General features: G+C 49.3%; 1 protein-coding gene across 3 annotated transcripts; it reads right to left on the minus strand.

Annotated features, from left to right (window-relative positions):
* On the minus strand, positions 1 to 24,616 carry PKM (pyruvate kinase M1/2). Of its 3 annotated transcripts, none has more exons than XM_045848461.1 (11): positions 24,462 to 24,616; positions 13,898 to 14,064; positions 13,176 to 13,267; positions 10,630 to 10,761; positions 9,968 to 10,154; positions 9,126 to 9,396; positions 7,493 to 7,643; positions 7,132 to 7,284; positions 3,419 to 3,585; positions 1,415 to 1,596; positions 1 to 714 (listed from the first exon to the last, which is right to left on the minus strand). In XM_045848461.1, exons 2-11 carry the CDS (start codon positions 14,049 to 14,051, stop codon positions 608 to 610), a joined length of 1,596 nt encoding a protein of 531 aa, XP_045704417.1. In that variant the 5' UTR covers positions 14,052 to 14,064; positions 24,462 to 24,616; the 3' UTR covers positions 1 to 607. The 3 variants fall into 3 exon arrangements, with proteins under 3 accessions (XP_045704417.1, XP_045704418.1, XP_045704419.1); XM_045848462.1 differs by lacking the exon at positions 3,419 to 3,585 and adding an exon at positions 3,963 to 4,129; XM_045848463.1 differs by lacking the exon at positions 24,462 to 24,616 and adding an exon at positions 24,305 to 24,329.
* Positions 24,617 to 25,754: the final 1,138 nt, after the last annotated feature.

The raw sequence follows: 25,754 nt of genomic DNA on the forward strand, positions 1-25,754 counted from the left end.
GGTGCTTCAGCTGCTGTTTATTGACATACAGGTAGGCTCTATAGCAACAGGCCTGGAGGCAGCTGGAGTGGGAAAAATGAAGGTGGAGGGTGGAGTGTTTGTCTGTAGTGACAGCTGAGTCGAGTGCAGGAACAGAAGTGCACAAGAAGGTAGGAGTGGGGAAGGCTGACGGGGTTAGAGAAGCAAGTGAAGGCCAGAGTCTGCTGACACTGGAACCAGTGCCTTCTCTAGCTGGCTGTCACCTGACCCCAGACGAGGCTTGTGGGTTCTTTGAGTGTACATTTCTACAGGAACTGGATGGACTGCACAAAGGAGAAGCAGGAGCTGTTGCCCTCTATGTTAAGCTCTGGAGCCTCCAGTCCTGCACCCCTGCCTCTCTTGCTTGGGTGGGGCCATAAGATGAGTAGCCTAGCTCCGGGCTACCTCACCTGAGCAGGGTCTTAAAAGTAGCCGTGTTTTACAGAGGCATTAGTCTTCCTCCCTGGTGTCCCAGCCCACCAGTGCCACACCACAGCCCTAAGTGAGCACTCACTATAAGCATTGCTGGCCTAATGGATGGGTTGGGGGAAAGGGATGGGATAGGGGTCGGAGGAGCTTCCGGAGCCCATCACGGCACAGGCACTACACGCATGGTGTTAGTGAAGCCAGAGCCAGGACGCCACCCAGTCAGCACAATGACCACATCTCCCTTCTTGAAGAAGCCTCGGGCCTTGCCTGAAGGAAGAGAAGAGAAGCGTTGAGTCAATGCTAAGAGAGGCAGGTATGAACCTGGGACACTGCCCCACAACCCGGAAATAGGAAGCAGGGCTGGCTATTACTTTTTTACACCACAAGGTGGCACCAGCCTCAGAGCCCAGGCAAAGGGGATGAGGGCAGTCCTGAGATTTCCTTATCATTCCAATGGCAGGCAGAGTTGGCAGGGACCTAGGACATCATTCATTTTATACTCTAGGCGTGGAGAGCCTTGCCTAAGGTCGGAGCTAGCTGCCTCCTCTCACCCCATGGCATCCTATACTCACACAGGGACAAAGTCCATATCAGTACACAATCTGTGTGCCAACCAACGGTGCAAGTGCAGGAGCTCTGACCAATTTTATTTAAAAAACCTCAGTAATAAGATGCCAAAGAACAAACAATCCTGATTATCTGGATCCTTTGGCTTGGGGGCCTAGACTAGAAGAGTGAGGAGACAAACTGTGCTGCTCAGACCCATAGCGCAAAGTCCTCTCTCCCCTCCTGGGCTCAGCCCAAGACATCAAGGAAGGGGATGGAGGAATCAAAGAGAACATTCCCAGTGAGAGCAGCCAGGGCTCTTGCAGCCTAACGTCTCATGTGTCCCCTTCCATAGTGCCCCAGGGAGCCCGTGTGCAAGCAGCCTCACCCCAGGTTCGAACCCTTGTTCCCAGCCACGTACCAACATTCATGGCCAAGTTCACCCGGAGGTCCACATCCTCAGCCCAAGCCTCCTGCACTGGGTCCTTACACAGCACGGGGAAGATGCCACGGTACAGGTGGGCCTGGCGAGCCGTCTGGTGATTACGGGTCACAGCAATAATGGGGGCACGGGGGCGGTACCTGGCCACCTGGTGAGCAGACCTAAGATGGGATAAAGACAGGTGGAAGAGATCTTTAAACAGTGTCCCAGAAGCCTCCCAGGAAGCCCCTTAGGGGCTTCGACAGCATACCCTCTAATCCAACTCACTATGCCAGCCTGAGGCTCTCTGGCCATTTCAACATCTGCTCCCTGGGCCCCGCTGTGGGAGCCAGGAACTGCCTCCCATGGCTAGGGCAGGCTCCCTTCCTGTATCCCCCCCAGAGTACCACTTTTCTCCATAGCTGTGTGATTCATCTGCCCTCCACCCCTCCCCAGACCAGGGCCCCAGGATCCTACTGACCCAGCATGGTCAGTCTCGCCCACTTTCCCCACATGACTCATAGCTGGCAGAATGCCCCCTCCAAACTTTTCCATTCTGGCACAGGGAGGCAGCCCTGGCTCAGCCTCACCAGCACCCACTTCTCTTGATGCCAGTAACTGCTATAAGCCAAGCAGCATGTGAATAGCACCTGACTCTTGACATCTGCAAAGAACAGGAACAGAGCCTACCGCCCCCTGGGAATCTACAACACAAGCCACCTTCCCTACTGGTGGGCCCTGTCCCCACCCTACACATCTTCCAGGTCCCTGAAACAGTTCCAGCAACAAGAGTTCTAGCGATTGAGTCAAATCTGAGTATCTAAATGAGGCTGAGAAATCTGGATGCTACCCAGAGGGCGAGACCAGGAGCTGGAAGTGCTGGTGTGGGAGGCTCTGCCCATGCAGGTTCCTTTGGAAGGCAGGCGTCCCTCTGAAGCCCTGGTGCCAGGTACTTCCTGTATACTTGCACTTACAGATGTGTCTCAGGAGTTGGGGAAGAAAATGAAGGAGGGACTGGGCCCCAGAAGGCAAGCTATGAGAACACTCAACAGGTGTCAGGGAAACTTAAGCCATGTTACAGCAGAAACCGCCCTGCTTAGAGCCTGGCCTCCGTGCAAGACTCTCAGAAGGAAGTAATTGCTGAAGTCAGGATGGGCTAAGCGTGAAATTCCAGGAGACTGAAGCTAAAAATAGTCAGATAGTGAAGGCTGGACCTTTTCATAAAGGTCAACCCCAATCTCTGGAGCTGCCTATCCTAAGTGCTGTGCTGAGGGGATTGGCAGAGATCGGAAGTCTGCAGGCGGCTCCCCTGCCGCTGCTCGGTGCACGGGGACCGCCTGTCTGGCTCGTCTCCCAAGGAACCCCAGCTGCCTGCAGGGAGGGACGAGGAGCATGCCCCAAGACTGGGGGCGTGAAGGATGGTAACTCAATGTCCAGGACTAGGAAGGGGGGTCCCAAGTCAGTGGTCAAACATAGGCCTCAGCCTGGCTGCATGACAACACGGTGACCTTTCCTGAGCCAGAAATGTCTTCCGAGTTCAAAGACAGATGGACATGCACTGACCAAATGGCATGTCAGTGAACAGCACTGTTTTTCCAAAATGAACTTTTAAAGAGCACACAGTAACTGAAAGAATCAAAGCTGGTGGTCTGCTACTACTTTACGACCAGCTTTTAAATACCAAGTAATCAGTTGTCTATCTGCAGTTACGCAGTGAAGTCTCTCTAGGTTCATCTTAATGTGTAGACTTGCTTTGGGTCCAAATGGTCCCCCATACTTTACAAGTGCTGCCTGGAGTCCTGAGCCCAGGGGATGGGTGCTGCTCGTTCCTGGACCCCAGAGGAAGGCCAAAGGAGCTCCTTTCTTGCAGGGTCCAGGTGGCAGGCAGCAGGGTCTTACCTTGGCTCGGTGCTATCTGAGCATCATTCAATGGGCTGCTCCCAGGACCCCCATGGAAATGTGCCACCGAGCAGGGCATTTCCAGGAGCCGCTGCCACGTCCTACCTGCCAGACTTGGTGAGGACGATTATGGCCCCACTGCAGCACTTGAAGGAGGCCTCCACGGCACCCACGGCGGCAGCTTCTGTGGGGTCACTGGTAATGGGCGCCAGGCGGCGGAGTTCCTCAAATAATTGCAAGTGGTAGATGGCGGCCTCTGCCTCACGGGCAATCTAGGGGAGCAACATCCGTCCAGAGGGACGAGAGGGGGACAGAGCTTTGTCAGAGCTGTGTTGCAATGGGAGAGGGAGGGGAAAGAGTCCCACAGACAGCTGATGAGGAACATGTCCCTGGGTGCAAAGGCTAAGAGAAGCCCAATCACTATAGGTTCTGAGCTGAGCAAGATCAAGACTCACAGGAACCAGTCCTTCACCAGGTGCCTGTGACACCACCTGTGCCTACCGAGCTGAAAGACCCTTTGGCTCTGCCCAGCCCTGAGCTCCCTGCAGATGAGAAAAGAGGCTCTGAGCCCAGGGCCCTGGCTGTCTTCTAGAGCAGCTGGAGCAATACGCTGGTTATCCTACAGGGTTACCTGCCTTGAAGGCCCTACCTGCCAGACTCCGTCAGAACTATCAAAGCTGCCGCTAAACACTTATAAGAAGCCTCCACGCTGCCCATGGCCATGGCTTCCATGAGGTCTGTGGAGTGACTTGAGGCTCGCACAAGTTCTTCAAACAGCTTGCGGTGGAACATGGCTGCCTCAGCCTCCCGAGCTATCTGTAAGGTTTAGAGGGAAGGGCAGGCAAGGAAGAGGGAAGAAGGAGGGGGGGTGGGGGAAGAGACAACAACATGGAAAGACAGAATGGGGAATTAATCAGAGAAAAAGGTAACCTTAGGTTAATTGGCTAAATCTATCCTTCAGGCAGATGCAAAGAGGCAGGGTGGTACAAACCTGCTCAGGGGTGTGTGGAGAATTCCCAGCTCAGCTGCTGGGGCTTCCCTCCATCAGAGGGGGCATTGGTCCTTCCATTCTGAAGGAACTTTTGAAGGGGGCGGGGAGTGGAGGAAGACAGTATGGCGGCAGGCTGTAGCACCTTAGCATGGAAACATGCCCAGCCTGGGCCCAGGCCACACCCTGGCAGGACTTGACCACACTGCCTTATGACACAGTTTATAGGAAGGAACAGGCAGGCCCGCTCCTCACATGGCTGTCTGGTTCCCCAGGGATTTCCGCCCAGCTTCCAAGCATGCATGGAGCACTGGACTGGGCTCCAGGCACAGGGGTGCTATGGAGCTTTCCAAATGGCCCGCCACAGAAACACACGAAGCAGTGCCGAGAAGCTGGGCGCACGCACAGCCAGAACCATGCAGCCCAGCTGCACTCTAAGCAGGAGGGTGGAAAACTGGTGAACTTGGGAGGGTACACAGAACAGCCACGTGGAGACAGATGCCTGTGGAAGCACGCGGGCAAGTGTAACAAGACATCTGATGAAATCTTACGATTAAAAGTCATGAGAAAGCCACTGAGTTATTTACAGACCACCTGCTCAGATAATACCCAGAATTAGAAAGAAAATTTGAGTTTTAGAGGATTACAATGCAATCACCAGCATCTTAAGATAATGTATAACAGGTTAGGGAAGAATCAGCAACATCACCTCATTAATTTGACAGTGTGAGGACACGAGTGGCAGGGTTCATCACTGGGTTAAAGGTTTTCTCTCTGCAAGAATGGAAGGCATGCAGGCCGAAAGACAGGACAGAATAGGGGCGGGAACTGAACCATACCTGGTACTGCCCAGCCCTTAGTTACAGGTCATTAACTCCATCAGGTGGACAGAGGAGAAAGCAGTGGACAGTTAAGAGAAGCTGTCAGCCAGTGTTAACTAGGGACATGGAAAGGAGAGGCTGGTCCCACCTGGCCTGGACGCCATAACTTATCTTTCGAGCAGGGCCATGTAATCCAAGCCCTGTGGTTCTAAGATGTCCATCTATTATAAGAAAAGACTGGAGTCTGGAAAACATGGGCACGGAAGTCAGAGCACAGAGCCTGATTCTTAGTCTCTGACCCCAGATCTGGCCTGGTCTCTGTGAGATAAAGTACTGTGTTGCAGGACACAGCACTGGCTTTAAAGCCAGATCTGGGTACAAACTCAGGCTTTATTATCATGTAACCCTCATCTATAAATTGGGGTGACATCTGTTTCTCACAGGGGTTATAAAGATCACCTCAATCTACATAGGTACTTATCAGACATTTAATAACTGCAGTGAATATTTAACGCAAAGTGTATAATTAAACACATCCCAACTAATTCATTTTACAGATAAGGTGCTGAAGCCTACATGATTTGCCCACAGGCACACGAAGTCCTAGCACAGTCCCCTGGCTCAGAATTTAGATCCCTCTTCTACCTCTGAGGCCATGCATCTAAGCAAGGTAATTAGAGAGAGGGGATGTGTGGAGAAACCCATAAATATACCAGCAGGCACTCTACATGTGACTGGGTCAAGGCCCACCATCTCCTGGGGGAGAGAAGCACTTTCCCAGCACTGGGGCACACCTGTGAAGGAGCTCAGGGCTCCTGGGGACATCCGCAAAGATAGCCCAGAAGAAAACTTTAGTCAAGATGTCTTGGTTCACCACTGAAAAGGTGTTAAATTGTAAATGACAAGTCTTCTCCAGAAGGCAGTTATACATAATAATTGGACACACAGAAAATAGAGGAGGAAAGGGAGATATCTAGTCCAGATGTTCTTTCTTGGGAGTTGTTTTAAAACAAATTTGGGGGAAAGCAGGAGAGGGAGTGTCACGCAAAGGACGTTGGGTCCTTGGTTGACCAAAGGGGAATAGGAAGGTTAAAGAAAAACCATTTCAGGATAACAGACAAGGTTACTAAGCTACACCTTATAAACACTGACCCAGGACTATTGTGAGAAAGTTAATTTGTAGGACTCATTTTCCCAGGCATGAGTAGCTCTGATAGTGGATCCCTATGTTAACTCTTCAGTAAGCTCTAGAGCTGCAGCAGACAGCGGGAGGATCCGAGCACGGAGCCGCGAGAAGGAGCCAGGCAGTGGCAGAGCAGAGCAGCCTGCCTGGTTTCCTGGGAGAAAAAGGAAAGTCACCTCCAGGACACCTCCACATGCTCTCACTACAAGGCCAGCCAGGATCAGCCATCCTTCTACCTGTCTCTATTTGTGGACCTGTCACCTGTCACTTAAAGCCCACTTTTCAGTCTGGATGAGTGCAACAGCTCAGCGCAGCAGGTCCAGCTGCAGTCACCATGCAAAGCCAGCTTACAGTGAACTTAGTGTGGACAGCGGCCTCCAGAGCAGGCCCAGAGGCCCCCGTGGGGGAGGCACCTGTCTGTGGGACAGGTGTGGAGTCAAAATAGAAGCCAAATGAAGAGGATGGCTAGGAGCGGGAGTCCTTGGCCTTTTCCAGAGTAGGGCAGAGGAACTCAGGTCCTCTGAGCTTCCAGAGGAAGAGGCATAATTATCCCAGTATGTGACCCAAGGGAAGGAACCGGAGTGACTGGGCTATGTCTAATGAAAGAGAAGCCTCCAAAACAAAAGGAAATGAAGGGGGCTGTGGGTAGGGAAGGTAGAACAGAAAAAAAAAAATACACATGCCCCCAGCACACACCTCCTCACTCTTACTGTGATTTGAAAGGTAACAGAGATGTGGGTGCAGAAGCCTAAAAGGCTGTATACCAAGCTGCCTCCACCCCAGCCCAAGCCCGAGCCCGGGAGGTGGGCAGGCTCTACCAACTCACCAGGTGCTGCATGCGAACAGCCTCCAGGGGGTAGTCCCCTTTGGCTGTCTCCCCAGATAGCATGATGCAGTCGGCTCCATCCAGGACGGCATTGGCCACATCGCTGCCCTCTGCCCGGGTGGGGCGGGGCTTCTTGATCATACTCTCCAGCATCTGAGAGAGGATAGAGCATTAGTGAGACATGGCCCAGGCCATCTTCAGAGATGAAAGACTGCAAGCTCAACCCCTGCAGTGTGGGCGTACAGAGGACAGCTTTATATAGGTGCATAGGGGAGGGGATATGCAGGTATGTGCCTATGACATAGGAAAGGGTATGTGGAAGAGACCAGGGCAAGCATGCATAGTGAGGAGTGGAACATACCTGCGTGGCACAGATGACAGGCTTCCCAGCTCGATTGCACCGCCCGATCATCATCTTTTGAGCAAGAAACACCTTCTCTGCAGGAATCTCAATGCCCAGATCACCACGAGCCACCATGATCCCATCACTGGCTTCCAAGATCTCATCAAACCTGATGGGGAAAGGTGGAAAGAGACAGATCATGTGAACAGGAGCCACCAATATGGTGAGGCAAAGAATTTTTTCCCAGGCTTCTCTGATTCAGGTATCCTTGCAGAATGACCATCCATGATGTCACTATGGATGCATGAAGGTGAAGGTGGTGGCGTGTGTCAGCTACCTTAGTACCCCAAAGGGACCCAACAGTCTGCCGAGTCTTTCTTCAACACTAGCATGGATACTTCACTGGGGACAGGGGAGGGGGCAAGGTTCCATTCTCAAGCCCCACAGGCTCACTTCTTCCTTATCTATATCTTATGAGGCCCCTCCTGAGGACTCTCTGCCATCTGCACTCCAACCAACATTTCCAAGCCAGAAAGGAGAACCAAGGCCCGTCTGTGTATAGCTCCCAATACAAGGATCCAATGGCCTCTTCCAGCCAAGGACACCCAAGGACTGCTCTGTGAGGCTGCCCCCCTCCAACTTGCTGAAGGGAAGCGGACATATAGGTCTGACTAGCCTAAGGCCAAGGTCAGCTGGCATATCAGGATGGCAGAGGGAGGACCCTGAACTGCCTGTTACAAAGGACAGATACACAAAACAAGGTCGTAACAGTGAGTAGGGCTGCACCTTCCACTCTCTACAAGCACACATCTAATCCACAGGAGAAAGTCTCAGGTCTGCACTGCATGCAGCCCAGGATGGCTATGAATGCGGCCCAACACAAAACCATAAATTTACTTAAAACCTTCTTTTTGCTCATCATTTTTCGTTAGTGGTTGTATTGGCCCAAGACAACTGTTCTTCCAGTGTGGCTCAGAGACGCCAAAAGGCTGAATGCCCCTTAGCTGCACTGACTTGTGTTTCTAGTAGGAAGCCAGAGAAGACCAGATGTCACCAAGCTGGCCACAGTCATTTGGCTCTAGCTGGTGAGCACTGGGGAGATGGTGGGCTGAGCTAGGACAATCTAAGCCTAAAAGAGAACCACATGCGCTCTCTGGGAAGCTGATACCAGGACAGAGCTAGCCTGGTCATGGAGCGAGCTGCTTTCTCAGTTAAGATTCAGAGGCTGTAACCTTTAGCATCAACACCAGGCCCCGAGCTTCCTTCCACACAGTCCCTTCCTAAGAGCTTGCTGCCTTCCCTCTGGGTCCCCACATTCCAGCAGACACAGCAGTGCTCCTGAGCAGGAGTACAGCACGATGGCTCCTGACCCTGCCAGCAGTGACCCTGTCCCTCCAAGACAAGTGCTTGGGCCTCTGGAACGATGTCAAGATGCTGGCATCCTAATCACCTGGAAAACATTTTTTGTTTTGTTTTGAAATGCCAATGCTTTCCATTTCTCCCCTTCAGATAGTGTACTTCAGTGGGTCCGGAACAAGCTCAGCAATCTGAACTCTGAGGCACAGGCAGCCAGGTAACTCACAGGGTGCATCTGGCTGGTAGAGAGCTGGTCTGGGGCTAAAGCACAGGGGACAGATGGTGGGGCACTTACCTCCGAACCCCCTCATGATTCTCGATTTTGCTGATTATCTTGATGTTCTTTCCTTTTTCTCCCAGGACCTTCCTGACTTCATGGACATCGGATGCTTTGCGGATGAAGGATGCGAATACCATATCTACATCCTGCTCTACCCCGAACTTCAGATCCTGGATGTCCTTTGCTGACACGGCAGGCAGGTCCACAGCAGCCCCAGGGAGGTTCACACCCTTCTTACTGCCCAAAGAGCCACCATTCTCTACCTCTGTTACCAGGAAGTTAGCGCCTGTGTGAAATGGAGTGGGTAGAGAGGCAGATCAATGAGCGTACAGCCTCAACAGGAAGGCAAGAAGCGAAAAGCTGCTGCCTCATCGCCAGGACAGTGAACTGGGAAGCAGCACCTTGTGGGCCGTGCAGCCATAAAGCCAGAGTTCAAATTCCAATTCCACTAACTGTGCAACCTTGGGCAAGTCAATTAACCACTCTGTGCCTCAGTTTCCTCACCTGTTAAATATGAATAATATCTAATGTAAATTTAAACAAATTATTATTTAAAACGCTTAGAATAGTGCCTGAAACTTACAATATGAGCTGTCATTCCCATACACTGGAGTCCTGCATATATCACACTGAAGGGTGGAAGAAGGAAGCAAAAATCCCAGAGTAGTGATGACACATAAAAAGAAATCATATATGCTCCCCAAAAGCACGACTAAGCAGAATGGAAGTCAGTTTTTGAGGATAAGGAATTATAAAGGAAATCCTGAAAATATACACTATCTTGCTATGAGTCAAACAAGCTTCCTCTCTTCCTGATATCCAGAAAATTTAGAGATTAGAGCTGGTTTTAAACATACCTTTCTCCTTCACCTGCAGAGAAATGAGACCATCATCCACGTAGATCTTGCTGCCCACTTCCACCACCTTGCAGATGTTCTTGTAGTCCAGCCACAGGGTGTTTTCGTCACACTTTTCCATGTAGGCGTCGTCCAGAGTGATCTTGAGAGTGGCCCCTTTCTTCAGCTCCACCTCCGCGGTGCCGCTCTACAGACGGGAGAACAAGCCATGAGTCCAAACTTGAGAGGCCAGGCCCTCCTGGCAGGAAAAGGAACACTTTCCTCCAGGGAACAATGCTCAAATCTCAAGTAGAAGTTAACAATAAAGGCTTTCCCCTTGGGAACAAATAATCACATTGTCAAACTTAGCATATTTCAAGGAAATAAATCCAGAAAAATCTACAATATTTAATTATGGTATTTAATGACGGGGAAAAGAGATAAATTACTCCTCATAGGTAGTAAGTTTGGAAGCAGTGTTTTCGAGTAAAAAAGGTTCCTTTTTGGTATTGTTTCTTAGCCAAGTAGATTAAATCAACATTTTTTTACAGTGATAAATAAAACCCTCATTTATAGACCTAAACTCTGAGGAACGTGGCCGTCAGCAGGGCAGAGACGGCTAACGACATCTCTGGCTTCCCGACTTCTGCACCTTCCTTCTCACCTCCGCCCAGGATACTCACGCCCTTGATGAGCCCCGTTCGGATCTCAGGTCCTTTAGTGTCCAGGGCCACCGCAACTGGCCGGTAGAGAATGGGATCAGAGGCAAAGCTTTCTGTGGCTGCGCGCACATTCTTGATGGTCTCTGCATGGTACTGGGAAAGGAGGAGAAAGGATAAGCATGCTCCCACACACTGGGTGGGATCCAGCACTGGGCTGGAGCTCACTGCTCAGGAAAGACCTATGGATGCTCAGACCTTCTCCACCACCACCCAGCGTCCGCCCCATCTATGCGCTAGGTCCCCTCTCCCTGCCAAGTGCAGCCTTCTGGGCTTCCACCCACTTCTACCATGCGTGTGCACACTCACTCGAGGGCAAATCTCAGAAACCCATTAAAGGCATGGGTGTAAACATATCTTAACATACGGGAAGCCTGTGTCCCCTCAGTGATCCTCTTTTCCTCAGAACTCATTAAAAAAAAAAAAAAAAAAAAAAAAGGCAGACAACAGGAGTAAAAGGCCCAGGCTTATGTTTGGATAGTACTGACCTATCAGTCAATGTTAGACAAATAGATTTGGTAATTCTGAGCTTTTTCTCTATTGATTCCATCTACAACTCAAACTCAAAGTTATTTAAGTAAGCTAGCAGTAACCCAAGCTAAACAAACAGTGGCCTATCGCTAAGGTCATGCAGGCCTGTTTTCACAATTACTTTCTAGAGTCTGATTAGAGGCAAAGTGAACCGGGAGAGGTGGGAAGGTGCCCTTTTCTGGATTGCCCTTTGCTACTTCTGTTTCTCATTTGCAACAAATCCTGACTTTAATCTCTCTTAAGCCCTTCCTCTTTTTCCATTTGCCATTACTGTTCAACTCAAAGCTAAAGTGTCAAACTAAAACTTGTTTACATTATGTCATGTAATATCAGAACAATTTCAGACCAGCTTCCAAAACCCAGATCCCAGAGACAACCTCATCCTGGCCAAAAATCTAAAACAAACTCACAAGAGGGGCTTGTCTTAAAAAAAAATCCTAATTTTAATCTGTAAACAAGAGTTTACAGCACATATTATCTCCAAATGCCTCTTGCAGTTAAAAACAAAACCCAAATCCCTGAGCAGCTGCAGCAGACAGCACTTGCCCTTGCCATTTCAGGGTGCACAGTGTTATTTTACTGGATGGAAGAGGCTATGAACTATGAAGCCTAGTTAAAGGTCAACTTCTTCAAATCTATTTCTGCTCCTTCCCCTGAACACAGGAGCCCCGGATCCCTGATCCAGCAGTAGGCATCAATAGTGAACTCACCTTCACTGATGTCTTTAGCTCTCTCTCTTTGGGCTAACTCTTGTGGTAACTTCTGCTGACTCCTGCTAAGGACCCACACCTTTGGAAAATTACATAATGCCATTGCAGATGTGTCTTAACCTGCCTGGGGTGCCCGCCGAGCAGTTCCTCTGAACTTGGTCAGGCCCCCATGACATTTGGAGGCCAGCTACCTGCCAGGCCATAGGCTGTTTATGGAACATGGGTTAGGGAACCTATGATGCAGAGTCTCATGTTTCCAGAAAGAAGAAATTCACTTCTTGAATTGCTCTTCCTGAGGCTTTATTTTTAGTCTAAACTTAATACCAACTTCCAAATGCCAGAGGGCAACACCTCACTGCCTGCCCTTACAGGGCAGCATTTCATTCTGAAGAGGAAGTACAGAAGTCAAGAGTGGGAAAAATTTGCCTCATCCATTACTCCTCTATCAATGCCAGTGTGAAATCCCAGGGCCTATAGTTGAGCATGAAGGTTTTTAAAAGGCACTGTCCCTCATGGAGCCCCTATACTCCTCAAACGAGTTTGTTATGGACTTTGGGACAGAAGCAGGAATGAGGACTTCCTGATACCTGCCACCTTGTCTTTAGGTAAGGTCTCTGTCCACAGGTCAAGTCAGCTTGTCAACAGCCCAAGCACTAATACAATCCTACCAAACTCTTGGGGAAGTGTTATGACTTAGTTTTATCTTAATGCACCAGAACTCCTGGAAAGGGAGAGGCTGGGGACGCAATGCTGATGAGTGTATGAAATGTCAGACAGTTATTAGTGCATTAGACTCAGACCTTAACTTTCCAAGTAAAAACCCTTCTCCTGGACCCACCCAGTGATCTTGGGTCTAAGCTAGGCCAGAATCAATCTGCATGGTGACCTTTTGGTTTATAACTGCAACAGGAGCTATTACAGAAATCCTGGGGTAGGAGTGTCAAGCCCTGTGGCCCAGAACCTAATGGCTCAAAGAGGTTTCCAGCAGAACCCTCTACTTTCCTTTGTGAGGGCTAACGGCAGCATAGGTGTATGGGAGAACCATGGCTAATGACAAAGAAGGTCGTCTTTGTTTAAGGAGACATGGCCACTTGAGATGGCAAGAGAAGGGGAAAGGAGAGTAGGGACGGGCTAGTGAAGGCAATCTTCCCATTGGCTGTTAACTCCCAGTCTCGTTCTAGCCTGGCCCACTGTGGATAAATAAACGCTGCATCCCCACCCTGTTTCCACAAGCCATCCCAGTAGCCCAACTGCCCAGCCGAGGCTCACCTCATGAGTTCCATGAGAGAAGTTCAGACGAGCCACATTCATTCCAGATTTGATCATCTCCTTCAACATCTCCACTGATCGGGAAGCTGGGCCTAGTAAAAATGTTTTCAAGACATAAGTCTTAATATTAAACTTGCTTAGGTTTAAAGAACTCTTGATATTTTTTTCCCCATATACTTTTTCTCCCCTAAACAGCTCAGAATTCTTTTAAAAAGCCACATTCATGGGTATTACTATGTTAGTCCACATTCTTGATTTAGGGGAACACTTCTACCTCCTTCAAATTCTGCAGGCTCCCATCTATCAGCAGGAAAGCCTAGAAGACAGACCAGCAGGACCAGCAAGAAAGCTGGTCAGCCAGCTCTCTTTTTCCTCTCCCTGAAGCCCAGCCAGATGTCCAACCACAGCATCTTGGTTGCACAGAGAATGGCAAAAAGACCTTTCCTAGGTGTTCACGATGAAGCTCCTTTCCTAGGAGCACGATGCTCCTGTGCAGACATGCTAAGGAAGACGCCCTCTAAATTTTTCTGCTAATTTTACCTTTAGCAGAAAAGGTAAAGCATACTAATTCTTTATTGTAACTTTCTATGATCTGAGTTCCCACAGAATTCTATGTAGAGAATCTGGCTCAGCACCCAGGTTTGCTACATTTAATCTTTTCAGGAGAGAAAAGTTCACTGTCTCACGAAGGCCTGCTTGGAAGGAGGGGCACACCCACTCACCGATGGTACAGATAATGCCAGTGTTCCGGGCCGTGATGGGTGGGGAGTCAATGTCCAGGCGGCACATGTGCTCCAGGAACGTGTCCGCCATGGCCGCATGCAGTTGCTGGGTCTGAATGAAGGCAGTCCCAACGTCGCTGTGGGGCTTCGACATGACTTCTGAAGTCCTGGGCCCAGGGGAATTGAAGAGCGTGATCAGTCCCAGCAGCCTGGATCTCTAATACACAGCTTGGCACAGGAGACTGTTTCCCATTTACACATTAACTCAATAAGCACGGTTGGTGCACAAACCACAGGAAAGCCTGCACGCGCTGGCTACATGGGTGCTCCTTTGATTAGGCTAAGGGTTCACGGGACCACGAGCAAGTTAAAGCCTCATACTCAATGCATGTACTTAGTAGCCAGGCACCCAGTAGAAGAAGACCTCCCTCACACTGGTCTAGTTTCTACCTTGACAGCTTTCCTGCTTAATCCTATAAATAACATCATGTTACATGCACTGAAAGAGCTTCCTAAAAAGAACATTGTAACCATCTTTCAGTGATATAAAGAACTGACTCCTAGTTTAGAACCTAAGTAACTCTAGATCTTTGTATGAAGAGTTGTCTCAAAGCTACAAACATCTGCTATGAGTTGGGGCACCCCCACTGCCTCATAACAATGATGACCCAAACCCAAAGTTGTGTTCCTGGTTGTGAAGACAACCACCACTCAGGCAGTCCTCTTAGCTCTGGAGTCCTAGCTTTTCACTAACCCAAAGCACACATAAATTCATTCTCCCATTCACGCTAGGCCTCAGTAGGTCCTAGCCTACTGACAAGCAATAAAAACCAGTCCCTGGACATGAAGCCAAGTCCCACTGGAACCCTGAATGCAAATTTTTTCATACCAGGAGTTTATACCTAAAAACCACATCTACTTTTGATCAGAAGGACTTTCCAATGTACAAAGCAATTTGCATAAAACCAAGATAGCCCTGGCTGGTGAGGGCTGGACTGTGTGAACCTAAAGGTCACCAGTTCAATTCCCAGTCAGGGCACATGCATGGGTTGAAGGCCAGGTTCCTAGTTGCAGATGTGTGAGAGGGAACTGATCTCATTTCTCTCTAAAAATAAATTTTAAAAAAATCTTAAAAAAGAAAATAAAACCTCCTAAAACAAAGCCTCAAATCACTCTTTAAAAACAAAAACAAAAAACAAAACCAAAGATAGCTACAATGGCCCTGGTCTAGTTCTAAAATTATTACAACTACATCTGCAACACGAGGAGACTAAAGCTGCTTGTCAAATCTTTCCCCAACTGATTTCTGACGCACCAACCCGATTCCCTTGTTAAGTCCAATAAGCGCACCACTCCCAGTAACAAAGACCATCTGTTCCAGGTAATTAACCAGCCCAGGTTAAAATCCTGACAACTTTCCTGACCTTTGCTTTTCTTCATTACAGACTTACAACTAAACCCAGCCAGTTAGTTAGGTGATTTGAGTCAAAGAAGTCAGAAGCTTCTGGCCAGTGCTTTGAAGAGCTGTGAGGTAAGGGTAGAGAAGAGTGACACTCATCAGAAGGCTGTCCCTTTTCTCAAGTTCTCAGACCAAGGGCTACTGCTTCCCAAACCCTCGAGCCTCAATGCTTTAGCCCAGGCTCAGATACAAATCCCTCTTTAGCCCTGTCCCACACCCTCCTACAACTCAGGGCTCCAAATGAAAGCCTCCTGTCCCCCCATACATACAACCCTTACTCCTTTCTCCTTCCCTGACTTGGCTGGCTTCTTTGGGTGGCTCTGGCAGAGCATGCATCTAAACTCATCTCGTCCGTTCTCAAGAGTTTTTTGTGACCAGTTGAGGGCAAACCTTCTATCAGCTTTGGAAACTGATGGCTACAAGTCCACAACTATAGAATCTAAAACTTTTAAAATAGGAAAATAAGATACCAGTTAACTATTCCACACGGCATTCCCCAACTCCATAATACATACATACCAGGCCCCAGAATCAAAATCAACCCTCTCCTTGATAACCTATTTGGTTCTATACCTCTAGCACTTGGACGTATCCCAGTGTTGGCTAAAAACCTTTTCATGTATCTTAATGCCTCTTTGTCAAAATCAAAGTTGCACTTCTATTTTCCCATGCGCAAATCTGAGGAACTTCTGAATTCCAGGCAGGATGGCCTGGGCAGCCAGGTCCCTGTACTTGCACTCTCGGTTGAAGCAGGGCTATGAAGCCTTCAGAACACCCAGCTGGGCTTAGGTAAGTCTGGCTGTTAGGGAACATTACTGAGGAGGTGGTACCAGGTGTCACATGGAGCCAACTGGAACACAGGGGCCTTGCTGGGGCCTCCCTCCAAGGGGAGAGAGCCTTCCAGTCTTTAGACTGTGCTGTAAATAAAACACAATCTGAATGACCGGGTTGGAGTAACTAACCCCACTCTTCTTAAAAAGCATCAGCTGGCTCTTCACTAGACCTGAGACATTACCGTCTCCTTTCTAAGACCCGGCTGGGGCCACTGATTATCAGGTCATACCTTGTGTTCTCTGGGCTTGGGCTTCCGGTGACATAATGCTTTTTTGGCTCAGGGTGGCTCCTTGGCCCCACTTGCAAAGACTGCTCGGAGCTGAGTAAGGTTTTCCCTGCAGAGCTGTACAAGGATTAAGGTAAAGCTGAGTGTAACTAAAGCTCTTTTGGGTAACAGAAAAATTACCTTAATAACCAGGTATCCAGGTGGTGGCTGCTCCTAGAGATCCAGCTATGTTACAAAGGAAAACACAAGCCTCCCAATAAAATACCAAGAAGCTGATAACGGAAAATTCACAGGTAGAAGTGAGCTCTTCCTGGCTCCTCTATGATGCTTTATCCCCTCCCCTTATACCCAAAGATCTCTTCCCCTGTAAAGTCTCTCTGTGTGGTTTACTAACATTTCACTATTCTATACAAAAACCTGGTCCCCGCTCCCTGTTCAGATGGAAGGGACACTAAATTAAACACATAGGAAAGGACAGGCAGGGTGACTACCAAAACCACATGCCATCTGGGTGGTAGGAGTCCAGCGAAATTTCATCTTTATTAATACATTTACTGATATGAAATACTCTTAAAATAAAAAAAATTACAATATACCTCCTCCAGAAGCAAAATATTTACAAGGATCCTGGTAAAAGTGTTGGAATGAAAACAAATTGGAAGCCCCCAGTTCTATTAAGCAGCTGCTGCTTTACGCACTTCAGAAATACTGTGTAAATGTGGAAGTAAGATAACCCATCTTAGGCCCACCCTAGGCCCCAACTGGACAGCGTCACTGACTTAAGATCAACCTTGATGCATTCAGAACCTCAAAGCAAAAAAAGAAAAGTCAATATAGTTCATGGGAAAACTCAACGCCAAAAACCTGTTAAGTTACATGCCCAAACCCAGCAAATGTCTTTTCCTGTTTCGTCTGTCCTCAGGCCCCACAGCACAACTTTGTGCCAAGGGTGCTCTGGTACAAGAAGCCTGCCTTCAGGGCCAGGGAATGGATGCCTTTCGCAGAAACAATTGTACTGGGCTCAAACGCCAGCCTATTTCGCTATCTTGAATTAAATCTGAGGTTTACAAGCTCTGATCTTTTGTTCACCCAGGCTACCAGGTACAAAAATAACAAATAAAAACTGTTTGGTATCTGAGTGGAAATACACACCTGCAATAAAAAAAAACAACTTGCTTCTCAGCAAGTGGGTCCAGACTTCCACAGGGTCTCAGCCTGTCCTTAAGGCCCTCTACCAAACCAGAGACCTCATGTCTCATCCCATGTCTCATCCCTGGGTCACCAACTGGTCTCTCCTACCTGCCTCTTCTCTGGTGCACAAGCTGCCAATCTCACCAACAACCTACAGTTCTCCTAAAACACTCTCTGGACTCTCCCAGCCCTAGGACAGCAGCCCCAGTCCTGGTTTCTCCGGGCCAGCCTCAGGGAAGGGCTCCCCTTCCTCATGCTACTGTCTGGACAGTGCTTGCCAGGACATGCAGCCCAGCCTGTACCAGTCTTGACTCACTAGAGTGCATCCTCCTCCTTGGGAGGCACAGACATGCAGAGCCAACCTCCAGCCAGCAGCAGAAGCCCGGCATAGCCACTGATGGAGGGAAATGCTGTGCCCAGGTACAGCAGTCTCATTCTTGAGCCTGAGCCCCTGCAGTAGGATCTTCCTCAGAGCCATTTCTCCTCTGTGAGAAACAAGACACCATCAGAGGCCTTAGTGTAGGCTGACAGGATGGAGCAGGCAGTCACAGCTCAACTCCAGGTGCCCCTACTCCCACCTTTCCTTTCTCATCTCAGGCTGCTTTCTGGTTCTCTAAAACTATAGTTTCATCTGTGCTACTCTTCAGAAACCAGCAGGGGGTAGGGGGGACTCATTAAAAAAAAAACAACCAACATGCCACTTCTTAGAACCAGTACTGTTGGCAAAGCTGTTCTGGGAGATTCACACTTCATTCCACCAATTCTTTCACAAAGACCTGAATCATTCTGCCCTAGTAAACTGGCCTGGCCTATGAACCTGTATATGCATAAGCCAATCTTTAACCAGATAGGAATCTCTCCATCAATTTTGCTTTGATGCCAACCTCACCACACAGACTAACCCAATAATGATGTAATGACGGCACCGGATGCCTGCCAATTGTTTTCCTTGCTCTGACATCACGTTTTAAAATTTATTCATTGATTTTTAGAAAGAGACAGGAAGGGGGGGGGGGAGAGGGTAGGAGAGAGAGAGAGAGAGAGAGGGAGGGAGGGAGGGAGGGGAGAGGGGGGAGGGGAGAGGGGGGAGGGGGGGAGAGGGGGAGAGAGGGGGAGAGAGGGGGGAGGGAGAGAGAAACATGGCTTTGTTGTTCCACTTGTTGACACATTCATTAGTTGATTCCTGTTACCTACCAGGGGGAGGTACCCCACAACCTTGGCATATTGGGATGATGCTCTAATCAACAGAGCTCCCTGGCCAGGGCATAAGTTTGTTCTTCAGTTCCCAAATCTTCAGAAGGTCAGCACCCATACAAAAGTTTGCATCACAATATACTGGACAAGGTGTTCACACCAGCCTGCTCCCTAGAAGCTCCCTTCCCAGATGATGAAGCAGGGAAATAGAATTCCCAGGACTAGCCCTCATCTGACTGTGGCCGCAAGAATATCCAAACAGGTGCTGCACCAGCCACAGAACCTGGCAGGGTCTGGAATGGGCACAAATCCCGATAAACAAACAGTTAGAATCATGACAACAGTGTATTTGCATAAGGAGTGGGTTCTGGAAGTTAAGCAATTTTTAGCTGACAGATGTGAATCTGAAGTCCATTCTACACTCAGTAGGCTCCATAAGAGAAAGCAGTCTAGTTTACCCAGTTACACAAAACAAAACAAACCTGCCTGTGGATTCAAGTAAAACACCCTTGCTTTTATTTATTCAGGGCTAGAAATACAGATGACAAGGATTTCCTTGTTTGATGGCAGATGCTCAGAGAGAATTGTTTCAGCCTAAAGGAGGAAGTTTGGGTGAAGCTTTCACGCTGTGTTACGGTGTCTTTTTAGGAGGCCTAAGACAATGAGGCAGTGCTCCTAGGCATGGTATTCACATTTTGGTTTAGGGACCTCCCAAGGCAGGCACAGCCAGGCTGGGCTGCGCCCTTGGCATTTAAAGGGGGAGCCACCCTGCATCACAGCTGGTGGGAGAGAAAGGAGGCATGAAAGGAGGGTGATGCCAGCTCACCAGGAGCACTGACCCCGATAGTGTGACTGGTCTTCCCACAGTGGCTTCACAGGTTTGCTTCTGTTTTGTTTTGAACTAAAGAAATATTAACACCTGTATTTCTACCACCCAGAACTGACCACTAACATTTAACCAGATTTTTTTAGACTTAAAAGAAAATTACAATTTTATGGTTATTTTTTCCCCATCTCCAGGCCCCTTCAGCCCCTCCACACCCCATCAAAAACACTGACACCCACCACTGTCACGCATCCCATATCCTTCCAGTTCATTTAAGTGCCCATGTCTATACTGAGCCCCTTTAATACTGCTGTCCTGGAAAATGCCCTAAGTAGTACACTGTACAAATACCATTAAACTTGCTTTTTCATTCAGCGCATTTAACACCTATCCAGTTGAGACATAGATCTAGTTAATTCATAAGAACTCCTATAGTGTTCTACCACACTGCTATATGCTTTATGTATTCCCTCACTGGTTGGCCATTCCCCCTCATTAAACCAATCCCCCCCTCCACCAATTTTCAATATTGTAACAACTCTCCTATTACCTGTCTTGTGTGAGTGTCTAAATATCCAGAGATGAAATTTCTGGGCCACAAGCTGTGCTTATATTCTATTTTACTAAACATTGCTGAATTGCTCCCCAAAGTGGTTAAACCCACTTACAACTAATCAGTAATGTCAGTTCTTGCCTTATCACCCTGTTGAAAACACTTTATACTGTTAGATTTAAAAAAATGTTTGCCTATCTGATGGTAACTTTTGTTGAGTCTGCTGTCTAAAAAAGAAGTTTGGACTGCATCGCTGAAGCTGCCCCATACTCTGCGACGCTGTGACCAGTAACCTCACTGCCCCGTCACAGTGGTCTAGGCCTCACCCCACTCGGCCTGGCCAGCCTTCCAAACACAGCTCGCTGACGTCAGGACACGGAGGCTTAGAGCTCCCCAGGGGCTTTGCCTACAGTCAGGATTGGGGGAGGCTAGTCTCAGAGGCCACCAGCAGTACTACAGCTCGGCTCTCCTACGTGCAGACTGGCACAAACCACGGCAGGGGCGGGGCAGCACTGCTTGGTGGCCCAGCCAACCTCTTTGAGCTGAGCAGTCGAATCAGAAGGCCACACGGCCTGGCAGAGGTTACACACCACTACCCACCACCCACTTCGGCTCACCTCTCCCCGAAACAGCTTCTTTGACAAAGCTCTGAAGAATAAGATTATTCATTTATCTAGTCTAAAGCTGGCTCTTGGAGAAAAATGCAAGTTCCCAGAAAGTACGGTGGCATTAAGAATGGTTTTCATTAAGCTCTATCCCTATCTATACCAGACTTTCATGCTTTCAGTAATGACTCAAGGTGCTATAAGACCTTTTACCAACTAAATCTCACACATCTCACAAGATCCTCCACAAGTTTGCAAGAAAACTCTGCTCAAAGGGGTGACTCATTCTTGTGGTGTGCCAGTTAACTGAGATTGAATATGGATTCTCGCCAGTTAATTGGGATTTGAATATGGATCCTTGGAATGATTCAGAAATAACAATGTCAATAAACCACCTTGAGCTCAGTTCATGGTCAAAACAATAACTTTTGGTATGCCTTCATAAAAGCTGAAGCAAAATTCATTAAAACCTAAGTAGTGTGAATTTACAATACAAGAGTTACATTTTTCTACCTTCCTGCTTACAGTCATTTCCTTCTTTCTTTCATTGCATAACATTAAGAAATAAACAGCTTTAAGAAACAAAATGGCTTTTCCTGTAACCCCACACTGATGTCACAACATTCAACGCACAAAATTAACTCCAGTAAGGTGCTCGCTGTTTAATCACAGCTACCAAATTTACCACATCACGGGGGGGCGGGCAGTGAATTTCTTAAAGATCCACTAATGCACTTGGTTAAACTACAAATTTAACACTAACTTTATTTAATTCTAATGCAGTGCTTAAAATAAAAGCAGCTGTAATAAACAGGAAGAGACTATAATGTCCATATATTTTGGCTCAAGTCCAGTAACTCAGAAATGAGTTCAAGGACATTCTTTCAGGTATTATTCATGTCCACTAACAGCCCTGATCCCCAAAGGCTGCCATGCCCACTGCAGAAGACTTGGGAATACAGGTGCACAGACTGGGTGTAGGGCTCTGCCTGCACTTCTGCTCTTTAAGCAGCAGAGAGAGCCTGGGGACCTGGGCCAACCACTTTTCACTTAGTTGAGACATTTTTAACTGAGGGAAATGCATGCTTCATTGTTTGACTCACAGGGGGTGAAGGGACTTTTTAAATCCGCAAAGATCACAATGCAGTTTTCCACTCACCCAATGAAGAGAAATTTCTCAAAAGCAGATAAGTTGAAAGGTTGAGTCATCTTCCCCACAGAGCCTCCCCTGCCCCCACACAGACTTGGCGACGGCTTAAAAACCCAGCCCCTCCCAACAGCCCCACTGTATTCCCAGCAGCACCTTCAAGCAACCAGAGGGCAAATTATTTGCTAATAATGCTGCAGGGCGGGAGTCCTGACTTAAGCCCTCCAGTTATCCTAGGGAGTGGCCACACCCCCAGTACAGCCAGGAGGGCCCTACTGTCCTCTGCTTCTGATCCTAATTTCACACTTACCAGCAGGCTGAGCAAATCCCAGAAAGAACTCAGACAGGCGGGAATGGAATGTAAAGATTTCAGTCTTGGGGTTGCAAGTTTCTTTCTTTCTACTCCTACAGCCAAACACTAAAGATTGAAATACTCCCTTGCCTTCCCGGGTCCAACCTTTTGGCATCTCTGGGCCACAATGGAAGAAAAGTTGCTTTGGACCACACATTAAATACACTGTGACACATAATCTCACACACACACACACACACACACACACACGTCACAATATCCTAAGTAAATTTCCGATTTTGTTTTGGGCCGAATTCATAGCCACCCTAGGCTTCAAGCAGCCCAGAGACCACAGGTTGGACATCTCTGGCAGAGGTTTACCCTTTCTCAGGGGACCAAAGAAACGCTGTTGCGAGTGGAGAGTTTCAAAGTAACATTATTAGTTACTTTGTAAACAATGTACCAGATCCCTGAGGAAACTGGTTTCCAGGAGATACTTAGTATTTAGACTCCCAAAGATTAGCTATGAGTATGTGTATAGGGATGGCATAAAGATAAGCCCTCATGCTCAATTATGTATTAATTTGCTCAGTGATTAATAACAAATTTGGAGTCATTTCTTAACATCTCACCAGAGATTAGACACTGCACTGCCTATTCAACATATATACATGTAGGTGCATATATAGAAAGCAATCCTTCCGACAATCATGAGAAAAATTACTGTTTGCACTTAGGAAACTGAGGTCCTGAGGCTCAATTCCCTCCTTATCAGTGTATTAATGAATTAAACCTGATCTTAAAAGCCTGCTGACAACTTCCCAATGCCTCTATCCATCACCTCTGGTCGTCGTCACCTATCAGGATCCCTTGACCAGGAGAGGATCGATGTTCCGGGTTTGAGCAGCAGGGATGAGAAGCCAAGGGTGTGTCTTTCCATGACCTGGTCTTTAAATAACCTTCAGACCGAGAAGTGATTTCCTGCATCTTCAGGACCCAGTGTGATGCAACCTTGTGAGGCCTGCTGCCACCCCTCTTCCCAAGCAGAACGCGTGTACCTTCCTCACCGCACTAACCAGTGATAACTTCTCTGTTCGTTCTGGAGTGAGACTGTGAGCCCTGTGGGCTATGGTCGATCTACTTATCCTGGTCTCTATCCCTTTCCCTTCAAAGCTCCTACCATATAGTTTTACTGAATGAATGCGGTCTTGGCACTAAACCCACACCTGCTCTATTCCATTCAGCGCTCTACAACCCGAGCTCATCTGTTAAGCAACTGGAAGCAGAGGCGACGCCACGGGGCCCCAGGTACAGCTGGTCCAGCCTCACCAGCGGCTCGGTGCAGACCAACCGTCCCGCGGGGCGGGTCCTAGCCGCCGGCCGCTACGTGCGGGCCCACCACGGCGGGATGGAGTCTGGCGACGCTCTAGGGGCAGGCGCAGCGCCGCGGCCACCGCATCGAATCTGGGGCGCCCCAGGAGCGCCCACCCTTTCTCCCGCTGCTGCGGGGAAGGCCCAGGGTTACGTAACCCGGGCCGCCGCTGCACCCTAGCCGCACCTGGGCCAGCCCTGCCCGTCGCAGACCGCTGCACTTAAGACCACGGACCCGTCGGCTCCAGGAGAACCCTAGTCTGGAAGGCGTGATGGAAAAGGAACAGGACAGAGATGGGGGCGGGGGAGCAGGCGGACGTGACCGGAACGGAGTGGGAGGGGCGAGGGCCGCGCGGCGCGGAGGGCGAGGATGCAGAGCAGCGAACGTGACCGGAATGGAGGGGAGGGGCGGCAGCCGGGGCACAAACGGGGTAGGGGTGTGCACGCAGAGGGCGCGCAGACCTGAAAGCGGTGAGACGGCGGGCGGGAGGGGTTGAGAGCCGGAGGAGTGTCCCGGAGAGATCACACGCAAAGCACCTGAACACGGGGACGCGGGCAGGTTGAAGACGAGGGCTAGAATGGAAAAGGATTCAGGGGCAAGAGAGGGTGGCGGGCGGGGAGAAAGGAGGAAGGGAGCAGATCAGGAGGGAATGCAGGGAGGCGAGGATGGGACCAGAATGGGGGTAGGGCAGTAGAGGGGCTGGCTGACCCATCTGACTTCGGAAAAAACAGGCCCAGGGCGCGAGCAGGTCCAAGATGCCCAGGATGCCGCGCCGCCGCGGAGTGGGCGCCGGGGTGCCCCTGTAGCCCGGGCGCTGGAGCCCAGGAGGGCGCGGACAGCCAGCCAGCTTCTGCTCCCCGCTCACCTCCGGCGTGGTCCGGCTGGAGCTACTGCAGAGCGGTTCGGAGGCTACGAGGACGTCGCTCCAGTGCCGAGGCGGCCGTCTCAGCCTCAAGGTTATCTCCGCTGCAGGGGAGCCGCAATCCCTCCGCCGCCCCGCCCTCCACCCAATCCTCGCTCCCCGCTCGCCGGGCCCGCCCCTCTGCGTGCTCGCGGGGAGCAGTCAATTCTCTAGGCTGGAACGGGCCGGCAAGTTGCCCTTGTTCGGGGAGGACTACATTCTGTGGCGGAAGGACACTGTGTCTAAAATTTCAGACCACGCTCAGTAGAGGCCAATAGGGAAGCGGCGAGGCGGCCGGACCCGCCCTTGGAGCCGCGTAGACCTTCCTCCCAGGCCCCCGGGCCACCTGTTGCCGCCAATTGGCACGCTGGAGAAGAGCTCTGCTCCTGACCCTCGGCCCAAGGTGCCTCCGCCTCCAAGCTGACCCCAGGTGCCTTGGCCTATTGGGGCGGTGCCCAGATTCATGGGTCCCCTGCGCACACCTCGGTGACTGAGCTGAAAAGGAGGATGGGGAAAGATGCAGATTCGTGGGATGGTTAGAAGTCGGGCCGGTCTTTGGGGCACGCGGGTTTGGGAGTCGGGGTAGGGAGAACTAGGGAGGGCGGAAAGTACAAGGACCGGGAGGGCGAGGCTCTTGTGTTCTCAGAACTGGAGCAAGGAAGGGCAAATTGGGGCATGTGAGTACTTGAGTAGGGTTGTGGTCCCTGAGAGTAGAAAACATAAAAGGAATTAATATTAGCACAGAACTGACCATCAGGAAATACCAAGTCAGAATGTGAGGGCCGATGATCTTTGCAGGAGTCAGCACTTCTGTTTTCAACCTTGTGTATTTACATCAATATTGTTTTTCTTATATTTTCTCCAAGGCATTTCCAATTTCTCAGTAATTAGGCAAGAACCAGTGATAAAAGGAGTTAGCAATGAAACACCTGGTAGCCCTTGCCTTTATTCAGCCAAGTTGTAAGAGCAGATACATTGTTGCTTCATTAAAAATCATGAAGACTGTTTTAGGTTCTTTGCTTTTCCTGGAAAATGAGACCAATGGGTGTGACCCGTTCAAGCAGACACCCTGCGGCAGCTGAATCACAGGCCTTCATTATGCTTTCCTTTAGCTTAGATAAGCTGGCGAGAGAACGCGAGTCTGAAAGTAAATTTCTGTTTGAGATAAAATCTTTTAATTTCTTCTGTGAGCCTATTCGGGTCCCTTAATTAAAGATAGGAAGTAAATGCTTATTTATTGAAGTGGTGAGAGCACAT

The sequence above is a fragment of the Phyllostomus hastatus genome, unplaced genomic scaffold (genome assembly GCF_019186645.2).
Source record: "Phyllostomus hastatus isolate PE091 unplaced genomic scaffold, TTU_PhHast_1.1 phas_contig_62, whole genome shotgun sequence".
Classification (NCBI taxonomy): domain Eukaryota; kingdom Metazoa; phylum Chordata; class Mammalia; order Chiroptera; family Phyllostomidae; genus Phyllostomus; species Phyllostomus hastatus.

Bases quoted from the DNA above. Each gene is read 5' to 3' on its own strand.
- PKM (XM_045848461.1), bottom strand. From the start codon at position 14,051: ATGTCGAAGCCCCACAGCGACGTTGGGACTGCCTTCATTCAGACCCAG. The intron at 1,597-3,418 runs GTAGGACGTGGC...ATCCCATCTTAG, and splicing joins GTCCTCACCAAGTCTGGCAG to GTCTGCTCACCAGGTGGCCA. The intron at 715-1,414 runs GTACGTGGCTGG...CTCTTCCTTCAG, and splicing joins GAACTTGGCCATGAATGTTG to GCAAGGCCCGAGGCTTCTTC.